The sequence below is a fragment of the Mobula hypostoma genome, chromosome 5 (assembly GCF_963921235.1).
Source record: "Mobula hypostoma chromosome 5, sMobHyp1.1, whole genome shotgun sequence".
In the NCBI taxonomy this organism is placed as follows: Eukaryota; Metazoa; Chordata; class Chondrichthyes; order Myliobatiformes; family Myliobatidae; genus Mobula; species Mobula hypostoma.
Genome location: NC_086101.1, coordinates 106106280 through 106120302, shown reverse-complemented (window position 1 = coordinate 106120302; position 14023 = coordinate 106106280). Strand labels below are relative to the sequence as shown.

At 41.1% G+C, this 14023-nt stretch overlaps 1 protein-coding gene across 1 annotated transcript in view; it reads left to right on the top strand.

Annotated features, from left to right (window-relative positions):
* Positions 1-14023, top strand: part of dnah2 (dynein, axonemal, heavy chain 2) — a 503144-nt gene that overhangs the window by 207481 nt on the left and 281640 nt on the right. The window contains exon 39 of the mRNA XM_063048700.1: positions 2858-2985. Coding sequence (XP_062904770.1) covers positions 2858-2985 — 128 coding nt within the window. The remainder of the gene's footprint in view (positions 1-2857; positions 2986-14023) is intronic.

The window sequence follows — 14023 nt, the reverse complement described above, 5'->3', positions numbered from 1 at the left end:
AGACAGAGCAGATGTGGAAAGGATGTTTCCCATGGTGGGGGAGTGCAGGACAAGAGGGCACAGCCTCAGGCTAGAGGGGTGTCCATTTAAATCAGAGATGCGGGGAAATTTCTTTAGCCAGAGCATGGTGAATTTGTAGAATTTATTACCACAGGCAGCTGTGGAGGCAAGGTCATTGGGTATATTTAAGTCAAAGCTTGATAGGTTCTTGATTGGACATGGCATCAAATGTTATGGGGAGAAGGCTAGGGAGTGGGGCTGAGGAGGGGAAAAAAATATCAGCCTGATTGAATTGTGGAGCAGACTCGATGGGTCAAGTGGCCTAATTCTACTCTTCTGTCTTCTGGTCTTATGGAATCTAAAACATGTCCTCACAATATTAATATTACAACATCAATTAGCCTGAAAGTGTTCAGAGAAAATTTACAAGGATGTTTCCGGGGCTTAAGGACCTGAGTTGGAGGGAAAGACTCTATTTGCTGGAGTGTAGGAGAATAAGGGACGATTTGATAGAGCTATACAAAATTATGAATCGTATAAATAGGTACAGTGCTGCTAGCAAGTTTGTGAACCCTGTAGAATTTTCTTTATTTTTGCATAAATATGAACTAAAATGTGATCAGATCTTCACGTGTCCTAAAACTAGCTAAAGAGAACCCAATTAAGTTAATAACACAAAGAACATTATACTTGATCATTTATTTATTGAGAAATGTTATTCAATATTACATGTATTTGTTGGAAAAAGTATGTGAACCTTTGCTTTCAGTAACTAGTGTGACCCCCTTGTACGGCAATAACTTCAGCCAAACATTTCTGGTAACAGTTGATCAGTTCTGCACATCGGCTTGGAGGAATTTTAGGCCATTCCTCCTCACTAAACTGCTTCAACTCTGGGCTTCCTTGCATGGTCTGTTTGTTTCAGGTCCTTCCACAACATTTCTATAGGATTAAGGTCAGGACTTTGACTTGGCCATTCCAAAACACGAATTTTCTTCTTTTCAAACCATTCTGTTGTTGATTTACTCTTGTCTGCTCGGATCATTGTCTTATTGCATTATCCAACTTCTATAAAGCTTCAGGTGATGGACTGCTACCCTGATATTTTCTTGTAAAATGTCTTGATACAATTTTGAATTCATTGTTCCCTCAATGATTGCAAGCTGTCCAGGCCTTGTGGCAGCAAAGCAGCCCCAAACCATGATGTTCTTTCCACCATGCTTCATAGTAGAATGAGGTTTTGATGTTGGTGTGCAGTGCCCTTTTTCCTCCAAACATAACAATATGCATTTCTACAAGAAAGTTCAATTTTTGTCTCATCTATCCATGGAACATTTTCGCAGAGATGTTGTAGAACACCCAGGTGATCTTTTGCAAACTTGAGACTTTCAACAAAGTGTTTTTTTGGAGAACAGTGGCTTCCTCCATGGTGTTCTTCCATGAACACCATTCTTGTTCGGTGTTTTTCTTATAGTGGACACAGGAACAGAGACTTTAGAAAGTTCTAGAGTATTCTGTATGTCTTTTGCTGTCACCCTTGGGTTCTTTTTCACCACCTTCAGTATTGCACGTTGTGTTCTTGGTGTGATCTTTGCAGGATGCTCACTCCTTGGGAGAGTAGCAACAGTACTGAATTTCCTCCATTCGTAGAACAACTTCTCTTACTGATGAAAATTCAGGTCTTTATAAATGCTTTTGTCACCTTTTTCAGCTTCATGCTTCTCTGCAATTCTTCTTCTAAGATCCTCTGAAAGTTGTTTTTATCGAGGCATGGTGTACATACGCAGATCTTTCTCGGGAAGAGCAGGCTCTGTCAGTAACCTGGCTTTGTGTGTCTTTGTTATAGGGTAGGGCACCTCTACAACCCACACCTCCAATCTCTTCTCATTGATCGGAACACCTGACTCCAAATAACTTCCGTAGAAGGCATTACCCCAGAGATTCACATACTTTTTCCAACAAATACATGTAATATTGGATCATTTTTCCCAATAAATAAATGATCAAGTATAATGTTTTTGTGTTATTTCTTTAATTGGGTTCTCTTTATCTAGTTTTAGGATTTATGTGAAGATCTGATCACATTGTAGGTCATATTTATGCAGAAATAGAGAAAATTCTACAGGTTCACAAACTTTCTCGCACCACTGTAAATGTAAACAGGCTTTTTGCACTGAGATTGGGTGAGAATAGAATTAGCTTTTGACTGAAAGATGAAACATTTAAGGGAGGACTTTTTCACTCTAGGAGTCGTATGAATGTGGAATGAGCTGCCAGTGGAAGTGGTAGATGTGGGTTTAATTACAGTATTTATTATCATATTATCATTATTGTTTATTGTTATTTAGCAATACAGCATAGTAACTGGCCTTCCCAGCCCAACGAGCCCACACCCTCCAGTTCCACCCATGCGATCAATGAACTTACTAACCTGTATGTCTTTGGAATATGGAAGGGAAGTGCAGCACCCGGAAGAAATCTACATGGTCATACTTAAGGGATGTTCAGATCAGAACATGGATAGGAAGGGTATAGAGTGTTTTGGCTTGGGTGTGGGTAGATGGGACTAGGCAGGAATCACGTTGGCATGGACCAGATGGGCTGAAGTACCTGTTTCTGTCCTGTAGTGTTCTATGACTCTGTGGAGGCTGGGTTTCAAACAGAGCTTCAAGACCCTGTCAGGGCTTTGCACTGTAGAGAACTAAGGCAGGTGAATTGAGCTGAAGAGCCAATCAACGGCAGTCTTAATGTGCAGCAGAGTGGGATGGAGAGGCTCAGACATTTATGCATGTCCCTACCAGTGCAGGCACGGAGAGTCAGGAGGAAATAAGTAAAACACTGTTGTTATTTATTACAGGGTACGCTGGCCGCACAGAACTGCCAGATAACCTGAAGTCAATGTTCAGGCCTATCTCCATGGTGGTCCCTGACTCAACATTGATTGCAGAGATCATCTTGTTTGCAGAGGGGTTCAACAACTGCAAGGTACATTTCCTTCATGCACATTTGGCTAGCTACCTCCTTCATGTGCATTCCTTCTCCCATACCTCTTGCACATGCATTCAGCTGGTGTCCCTTCACCGATAAAATACAGAATCTTATGAGTTCCTTTCTTTCCACTTCCCTCCTCAGGGTATGTAGAATGTGAGTTGGTTTTGCTTCTGGGAGCCAGCATATGGCTGAGGGATGTGGCCTTTCCTAGGGGTCAACGTGATCCTGTTTAGCAAAATACTGCTGAGGATGGATACCCGTAATGGAACCAAAAATGCTGGAAATGTTGAGCAGGTCACTCAGCATCTGTGAAGCAAGAAACAGATGCTGACATTGTTCTTGCCCCACTGCAGAATGTCCTATGAGTGAAATGGCACCGGTACTGCAAGCTGCAAGGGGCATGGGTATTTTCCAATGGTCAGTGCTATGTATAGTGAAGCACCTGGGAGCTCCTGACCACCGATCATCAAAATGGAATTGAAATTGGCAGTGAGAAGTGTAGACAGAGCCCTTGGAGGGGTAGCTAGTTCCTGTGATGTGCAGAGCTGTGTCCACAACTCTCTGCAAGTTTGTACCAGTGGTCAGATAATTTTAGTTAAATGATGTGAGTCCTGATGAGAAGATGGACTCTGTTCGGGCTTCTTTGATTTGCAGTTTACAGATGTCACCTAGCTGTCCGACCAAAGAAAGAAATTGATGAGAATTGCCCCCCTTGTAACTGGACATTACTGCCTTCTGTTTGGGTTTTACGAGAATGATTCCAGGAATGAAAGCAGTGTATATTGACTGGCTGTATCACAGCCTGGTATGGAAACACCAATGCCCTTGAATGGAAAATGTTTACGGCTCAGTCTGTCATGGGTAAAGCCATTGAGCACATCTATGTGGATCGTTGTCACAGGAAAGCAGTATCCATTGACAGGGACCCCACCACCCACTACATCCTCTCTTCTCACTGCTCCAGCCATCAGGCCCTTCAGCCAAAGGGGATAACTTCACTCAACTTCTCTTCTCTCATCATTGAATTGTTTCACAACCAATGCACTCACTTTCAAGGACTCTTCTTCTAATGTTCTAGTTATTTATTACTCATTTGTTATTATTATTTTCATATTTTCTCAGCTCAAGCTGGTAAAACCTGAGGTATGAGCATAGCCAAGCATACTCGTTTCTCAATGTCTAGGAACTTTCAGGATATTCTAATGGTGTTTAGTATTGTGGCTTTCTGAAGATTTACATAGATATTGCTGTGTAGCCCTAGTTGTTTAATGCTATTGTGTAGTGACTTTGGGATAGTACCTGTGATAGACATTACTAACCAAGACAATGCATATCTTGTTCCAAAGTCTCTCAATTTCCTCTTTTAATTCAGTATATTGCTGATGTTTTTCACTTCTTGATTTCTGTGAGTTATGTGTGTTTGGAAGGGTTATATCTATTAAATAAGTTGTACTTGTTTGTTTATCCAATATTATTATATCTGGATAGTTTTTATGGATTGTCCTGTCTGTAACAACTGATCAGTCATAATATAATTTGTGGTATTCTGATTCTAAAACTGGATCATGCTTGTATTTATTGTAATGTATAACTTCTTTTATGAGTCTGTATTTTAAAACAAGATTTTGATGAATGATGCTTGCCACTTTATTATCATTATTATTTCTTTGCATTTACAGTTTGTTGTCTTCTGCACTCTGGTTGAACACCCAAGTAGGGTGGTCTTCCATTGATTTTATTATGGTTATTATGCTATAGATTTATTGAGTATGCTCACAAGGAAATGAATCTCAGGGTTGTATATGGTGACATATATGAGCTTTGATAATAAATTTACTTTTAACTTTGAGATCAGCGTTGTACCCTCTGTACTAATCAACAAGCAACAAAACATGGGCCTCTGTACCTCCCTCTGCAACAAGGGAGATCCTTGACTTCCTCACTGGGAAACCACAGTCAGTGCATCTCCTCCTCATTGATAATCAACTCAAACACATGCTTTAAACATTTTAAGGGCAAATTCTTGTCCCCTCCCCGCCCCGCCATCAGATTTCTGAATGGTCTGTGAACACAGCTTCACTATTTTGGCCTCTTTTTGCACTAGTTATTTATTTATTTTTATATATAATCCTTATTGTAACTTATATATTTTTTAAAGTATTGCACTGTACTGTTGCCTGAAAACAACAAATTTCACAACATACAGTACTGTGCAAAAGTCTGAGGCGCATGTATGAAGACTTTTGCTCAGTACCGCATTTGTCAACGTGGAGCAGAAAGCGAGTTTGTAAATCTGACGGGAGCAAAGGATGTTGGGAACGGAGAAGGTGGAGTGTTATGGTAGGGGTGTGGATAGGTGGCAGGGGAGGACGGCCATGGGCATGGGGCAGTGTGGGTGCAGACACGCCCAGCCCTGAGACACCAGGCAAGGTCATTAGGTTCCAAACAATTGTTTTACTGATTGCTACAGAATGTCTCTCTGGTGCTTCCTGCTCTTGCCCCTCTCCCTTCCCCCTTTCCCAACCATGATTCCCCTCTCCTTGCCCCTTTCCCACTCAGTCCACAAAAGAGACCCATATCATTATCGAGTTTATCATCAATTACATAACTATGTCATGAAATTTGTTTTTTTTGCGGCGGTGTCAGCAGTACAGTGCAATACATAAAATTACTAGAGTACTGTGCAAATGTTTGAGGCACCCTAGGTATAGGTACAGGCTGAATAATTGTGCACAGTTCTGTATGTCACCCTAGGTATAGGTACAGGCTGAATAATTGTACACAGTTCTGTATGTCACCCTAGGTATAGGTACAGGCTGAATAATTGTGCACAGTTCTGTATGTCACCCTAGGTATAGGTACAGGCTGAATAATTGTGCACAGTTCTGTATGTCACCCTAGGTATAGGTACAGGCTGAATAATTGTGCACAGTTCTGTATGTCACCCTAGGTATAGGTACATGCTGAATAATTGTACACAGTTCTGTATGTCACCCTAGGTATAGGTAGATGCTGAATAATTGTACACAGTTCTGTATGTCACCCTAGGTATAGGTACATGCTGAATAATTGTGCACAGTTCTGTATGTCACCCTAGGTATAGGTACAGGCTGAATAATTGTGCACAGTTCTGTATGTCACCCTAGGTATAGGTACAGGCTGAATAATTGTACACAGTTCTGTATGTCACCCTAGGTATAGGTACATGCTGAATAATTGTACACAGTTCTGTATGTCACCCTAGGTATTGGTACTTGCTGAATAATTGTACACAGTTCTGTATGTCACCCTAGGTATAGGTACAGGCTGAATAATTGTGCACAGTTCTGTATATCACCCTAGGTATAGGTACAGGCTGAATAATTGTGCACAGTTCTGTATGTCACCCTAGGTATAGGTACAGGCTGAATAATTGTACACAGTTCTGTATGTCACCCTAGGTATCGGTACTTGCTGAATAATTGTGCACAGTTCTGTATGTCACCCTAGGTATAGGTACAGGCTGAATAATTGTGCACAGTTCTGTATGTCACCCTAGGTATAGGTACAGGCTGAATAATTGTGCACAGTTCTGTATGTCACCCTAGGTATAGGTACAGGCTGAATAATTGTGCACAGTTCTGTATGTCACCCTAGGTATAGGTACAGGCTGAATAATTGTACACAGTTCTGTATGTCACCCTAGGTATAGGTACAGGCTGAATAATTGTGCACAGTTCTGTATGTCACCCTAGGTATAGGTACAGGCTGAATAATTGTGCACAGTTCTGTATGTCACCCTAGGTATAGGTACAGGCTGAATAATTGTGCACAGTTCTGTATGTCACCCTAGGTATAGGTACAGGCTGAATAATTGTGCACAGTTCTGTATGTCACCCTAGGTATAGGTACAGGCTGAATAATTGTGCACAGTTCTGTATGTCACCCTAGGTATAGGTACAGGCTGAATAATTGTGCACAGTTCTGTATGTCACCCTAGGTATAGGTACAGGCTGAATAATTGTACACAGTTCTGTATGTCACCCTAGGTATAGGTACTTGCTGAATAATTGTGCACAGTTCTGTATGTCACCCTAGGTATAGGTACAGGCTGAATAATTGTGCACAGTTCTGTATGTCACCCTAGGTATAGGTACAGGCTGAATAATTGTGCACAGTTCTGTATGTCACCCTAGGTATAGGTACAGGCTGAATAATTGTACACAGTTCTGTATGTCACCCTAGGTATTGGTACTTGCTGAATAATTGTGCACAGTTCTGTATGTCACCCTAGGTATAGGTACAGGCTGAATAATTGTGCACAGTTCTGTATGTCACCCTAGGTATAGGTACAGGCTGAATAATTGTGCACAGTTCTGTATGTCACCCTAGGTATAGGTACAGGCTGAATAATTGTGCACAGTTCTGTATGTCACCCTAGGTATAGGTACAGGCTGAATAATTGTGCACAGTTGTCACCCTAGGTATGCTGAATAATTGTGCACAGTTCTGTATGTCACCTAGGTATAGGTACAGGCTGAATAATTGTGCACAGTTCTGTATGTCACCCTAGGTATAGGTACATGCTGAATAATTGTACACAGTTCTGTATGTCACCCTAGGTATAGGTACAGGCTGAATAATTGTGCACAGTTCTGTATGTCACCCTAGGTATAGGTACAGGCTGAATAATTGTGCACAGTTCTGTATGTCACCCTAGGTATAGGTACAGGCTGAATAATTGTACACAGTTCTGTATGTCACCCTAGGTATAGGTACAGGCTGAATAATTGTACACAGTTCTGTATGTCACCCTAGGTATAGGTACAGGCTGAATAATTGTACACAGTTCTGTATGTCACCCTAGGTATAGGTACAGGCTGAATAATTGTGCACAGTTCTGTATGTCACCCTAGGTATAGGTACAGGCTGAATAATTGTGCACAGTTCTGTATGTCACCCTAGGTATAGGTACAGGCTGAATAATTGTACACAGTTCTGTATGTCACCCTAGGTATAGGTACAGGCTGAATAATTGTGCACAGTTCTGTATGTCACCCTAGGTATAGGTACAGGCTGAATAATTGTGCACAGTTCTGTATGTCACCCTAGGTATAGGTACAGGCTGAATAATTGTACACAGTTCTGTATGTCACCCTAGGTATAGGTACAGGCTGAATAATTGTACACAGTTCTGTATGTCACCCTAGGTATAGGTACAGGCTGAATAATTGTACACAGTTCTGTATGTCACCCTAGGTATAGGTACAGGCTGAATAATTGTGCACAGTTCTGTATGTCACCCTAGGTATAGGTACAGGCTGAATAATTGTGCACAGTTCTGTATGTCACCCTAGGTATAGGTACAGGCTGAATAATTGTACACAGTTCTGTATGTCACCCTAGGTATAGGTACAGGCTGAATAATTGTGCACAGTTCTGTATGTCACCCTAGGTATAGGTACAGGCTGAATAATTGTGCACAGTTCTGTATGTCACCCTAGGTATAGGTACAGGCTGAATAATTGTGCACATTCTGTATGTCACCCTAGGTATAGGTACAGGCTGAATAATTGTACACAGTTCTGTATGTCACCCTAGGTATAGGTACAGGCTGAATAATTGTACACAGTTCTGTATGTCACCCTAGGTATAGGTACAGGCTGAATAATTGTACACAGTTCTGTATGTCACCCTAGGTATAGGTACAGGCTGAATAATTGTACACAGTTCTGTATGTCACCCTAGGTATAGGTACAGGCTGAATAATTGTCACAGTTCTGTATGTCACCCTAGGTATAGGTACAGGCTGAATAATTGTGCACAGTTCTGTATGTCACCCTAGGTATAGGTACAGGCTGAATAATTGTGCACAGTTCTGTATGTCACCCTAGGTATAGGTACAGGCTGAATAATTGTACACAGTTCTGTATGTCACCCTAGGTATAGGTACAGGCTGAATAATTGTGCACAGTTCTGTATGTCACCCTAGGTATAGGTACAGGCTGAATAATTGTACACAGTTCTGTATGTCACCCTAGGTATAGGTACAGGCTGAATAATTGTGCACAGTTCTGTATGTCACCCTAGGTATAGGTACAGGCTGAATAATTGTGCACAGTTCTGTATGTCACCCTAGGTATAGGTACAGGCTGAATAATTGTACACAGTTCTGTATGTCACCCTAGGTATAGGTACAGGCTGAATAATTGTACACAGTTCTGTATGTCACCCTAGGTATAGGTACAGGCTGAATAATTGTACACAGTTCTGTATGTCACCCTAGGTATAGGTACAGGCTGAATAATTGTACACAGTTCTGTATGTCACCCTAGGTATAGGTACAGGCTGAATAATTGTACACAGTTCTGTATGTCACCCTAGGTATAGGTACAGGCTGAATAATTGTGCACAGTTCTGTATGTCACCCTAGGTATAGGTACAGGCTGAATAATTGTACACAGTTCTGTATGTCACCCTAGGTATAGGTACAGGCTGAATAATTGTGCACAGTTCTGTATGTCACCCTAGGTATAGGTACATGCTGAATAATTGTGCACAGTTCTGTATGTCACCCTAGGTATAGGTACAGGCTGAATAATTGTACACAGTTCTGTATGTCACCCTAGGTAGGTATAGGTACAGGCTGAATAATTGTACACAGTTCTGTATGTCACCCTAGGTATAGGTACAGGCTGAATAATTGTACACAGTTCTGTATGTCACCCTAGGTATAGGTACAGGCTGAATAATTGTACACAGTTCTGTATGTCACCCTAGGTATAGGTACAGGCTGAATAATTGTGCACAGTTCTGTATGTCACCCTAGGTATAGGTACAGGCTGAATAATTGTACACAGTTCTGTATGTCACCCTAGGTATAGGTACAGGCTGAATAATTGTACACAGTTCTGTATGTCACCCTAGGTATAGGTACAGGCTGAATAATTGTACACAGTTCTGTATGTCACCCTAGGTATAGGTACAGGCTGAATAATTGTACACAGTTCTGTATGTCACCCTAGGTATAGGTACAGGCTGAATAATTGTACACAGTTCTGTATGTCACCCTAGGTATAGGTACAGGCTGAATAATTGTACACAGTTCTGTATGTCACCCTAGGTATAGGTACAGGCTGAATAATTGTACACAGTTCTGTATGTCACCCTAGGTATAGGTACAGGCTGAATAATTGTACACAGTTCTGTATGTCACCCTAGGTATAGGTACAGGCTGAATAATTGTGCACAGTTCTGTATGTCACCCTAGGTATAGGTACAGCTGATAATTGTCACAGTGTATGTACCTAATGTGCTGGATAATTGTGACACAGTTCTGTATGTCACCCTAGGTATAGGTACAGGCTGAATAATTGTCACAGTTCTGTATGTCACCCTAGGTATAGGTACAGGCTGAATAATTGTACACAGTTCTGTATGTCACCCTAGGTATAGGTACAGGCTGAATAATTGTACACAGTTCTGTATGTCACCCTAGGTATAGGTACAGGCTGAATAATTGTGCACAGTTCTGTATGTCACCCTAGGTATAGGTACAGGCTGAATAATTGTGCACAGTTCTGTATGTCACCCTAGGTATAGGTACAATAATTGTCACAGTTCTGTATGTCACCCTAGGTATAGGTACAGTGAATAATTGTCACAGTTCTGTATGTCACCCTAGGTATAGGTACAGGCTGAATAATTGTACACAGTTCTGTATGTCACCCTAGGTATAGGTACAGGCTGAATAATTGTACACAGTTCTGTATGTCACCCTAGGTATAGGTACAGGCTGAATAATTGTGCACAGTTCTGTATGTCACCCTAGGTATAGGTACAGGCTGAATAATTGTACACAGTTCTGTATGTCACCCTAGGTATAGGTACAGGCTGAATAATTGTGCACAGTTCTGTATGTCACCCTAGGTATAGGTACAGGCTGAATAATTGTACACAGTTCTGTATGTCACCCTAGGTATAGGTACAGGCTGAATAATTGTACACAGTTCTGTATGTCACCCTAGGTATAGGTACAGGCTGAATAATTGTACACAGTTCTGTATGTCACCCTAGGTATAGGTACAGGCTGAATAATTGTACACAGTTCTGTATGTCACCCTAGGTATAGGTACAGGCTGAATAATTGTCACAGTTCTGTATGTCACCCTAGGTATAGGTACAGGCTGAATAATTGTGCACAGTTCTGTATGTCACCCTAGGTATAGGTACAGGCTGAATAATTGTGCACAGTTCTGTATGTCACCCTAGGTATAGGTACAGGCTGAATAATTGTGCACAGTTCTGTATGTCACCCTAGGTATAGGTACATGCTGAATAATTGTACACAGTTCTGTATGTCACCCTAGGTATAGGTACAGGCTGAATAATTGTACACAGTTCTGTATGTCACCCTAGGTATAGGTACAGGCTGAATAATTGTACACAGTTCTGTATGTCACCCTAGGTATAGGTACATGCTGAATAATTGTACACAGTTCTGTATGTCACCCTAGGTATAGGTACAGGCTGAATAATTGTACACAGTTCTGTATGTCACCCTAGGTATAGGTACAGGCTGAATAATTGTGCACAGTTCTGTATGTCACCCTAGGTATAGGTACAGGCTGAATAATTGTGCACAGTTCTGTATGTCACCCTAGGTATAGGTACAGGCTGAATAATTGTACACAGTTCTGTATGTCACCCTAGGTATAGGTACAGGCTGAATAATTGTGCACAGTTCTGTATGTCACCCTAGGTATAGGTAGATGCTGAATAATTGTACACAGTTCTGTATGTCACCCTAGGTATAGGTACAGGCTGAATAATTGTACACAGTTCTGTATGTCACCCTAGGTATAGGTACATGCTGAATAATTGTACACAGTTCTGTATGTCACCCTAGGTATAGGTACATGCTGAATAATTGTGCACAGTTCTGTATGTCACCCTAGGTATAGGTACACTAGATTGGCTGAATAATTGTACACAGTTCTGTATGTCACCCTAGGTATAGGTACAGGCTGAATAATTGTACACAGTTCTGTATGTCACCCTAGGTATAGGTACAGGCTGAATAATTGTGCACAGTTCTGTATGTCACCCTAGGTATAGGTACAGGCTGAATAATTGTACACAGTTCTGTATGTCACCCTAGGTATAGGTACAGGCTGAATAATTGTCACAGTTCTGTATGTCACCCTAGGTATAGGTACTGATAATTGTGCTAATAATGTGCACAGTTCTGTATGTCACCCTAGGTATAGGTACAGGCTGAATAATTGTGCACAGTTCTGTATGTCACCCTAGGTATAGGTACAGGCTGAATAATTGTGCACAGTTCTGTATGTCACCCTAGGTATAGGTACAGGCTGAATAATTGTGCACAGTTCTGTATGTCACCCTAGGTATAGGTACAGGCTGAATAATTGTCACAGTTCTGTATGTCACCTAGGTATAGGTATGCTGTTGTACACAGTTCTGTATGTCACCCTAGGTATAGGTACAGGCTGAATAATTGTACACAGTTCTGTATGTCACCCTAGGTATAGGTACAGGCTGAATAATTGTGCACAGTTCTGTATGTCACCCTAGGTATAGGTACAGGCTGAATAATTGTACACAGTTCTGTATGTCACCCTAGGTATAGGTACAGGCTGAATAATTGTCACAGTTCTGTATGTCACCCTAGGTATAGGTACAGGCTGAATAATTGTACACAGTTCTGTATGTCACCCTAGGTATAGGTACAGGCTGAATAATTGTACACAGTTCTGTATGTCACCCTAGGTATAGGTACAGGCTGAATAATTGTACACAGTTCTGTATGTCACCCTAGGTATAGGTACAGGCTGAATAATTGTACACAGTTCTGTATGTCACCCTAGGTATAGGTACAGGCTGAATAATTGTACATTCTGATGTTAGGTATAGGTACTGAATAATTGTCACCCTAGGTATAGGTACAGGCTGAATAATTGTACACAGTTCTGTATGTCACCCTAGGTATAGGTACAGCTGAATAATTGTACACAGTTCTGTATGTCACCCTAGGTATAGGTACAGGCTGAATAATTGTACACAGTTCTGTATGTCACCCTAGGTATAGGTACAGGCTGAATAATTGTACACAGTTCTGTATGTCACCCTAGGTATAGGTACATGCTGAATAATTGTACACAGTTCTGTATGTCACCCTAGGTATAGGTACAGGCTGAATAATTGTACACAGTTCTGTATGTCACCCTAGGTATAGGTACATGCTGAATAATTGTACACAGTTCTGTATGTCACCCTAGGTATAGGTACATGCTGAATAATTGTACACAGTTCTGTATGTCACCCTAGGTATAGGTACAGTGAATAATTGTACACAGTTCTGTATGTCACCCTAGGTATAGGTACATGCTGAATAATTGTACACAGTTCTGTATGTCACCCTAGGTATAGGTACATGCTGAATAATTGTACACAGTTCTGTATGTCACCCTAGGTATAGGTACATGGCTGAATAATTGTCACAGTTCTGTATGTCACCCTAGGTATAGGTACATGCTGAATAATTGTACACAGTTCTGTATGTCACCCTAGGTATAGGTACAGGCTGAATAATTGTACACAGTTCTGTATGTCACCCTAGGTATAGGTACATGCTGAATAATTGTACACAGTTCTGTATGTCACCCTAGGTATAGGTACATGCTGAATAATTGTACACAGTTCTGTATGTCACCCTAGGTATAGGTACAGCTGAATAATTGTACACAGTTCTGTATGTCACCCTAGGTATAGGTACATGCTGAATAATTGTACACAGTTCTGTATGTCACCCTAGGTATAGGTACATGCTGAATAATTGTACACAGTTCTGTATGTCACCCTAGGTATAGGTACATGCTGAATAATTGTACACAGTTCTGTATGTCACCCTAGGTATAGGTACAGCTGAATAATTGTCACAGTTCTGTATGTCACCCTAGGTATTGGTACTTGCTGAATAATTGTACACAGTTCTGTATGTCACCCTAGGTATAGGTAGATGCTGAATAAT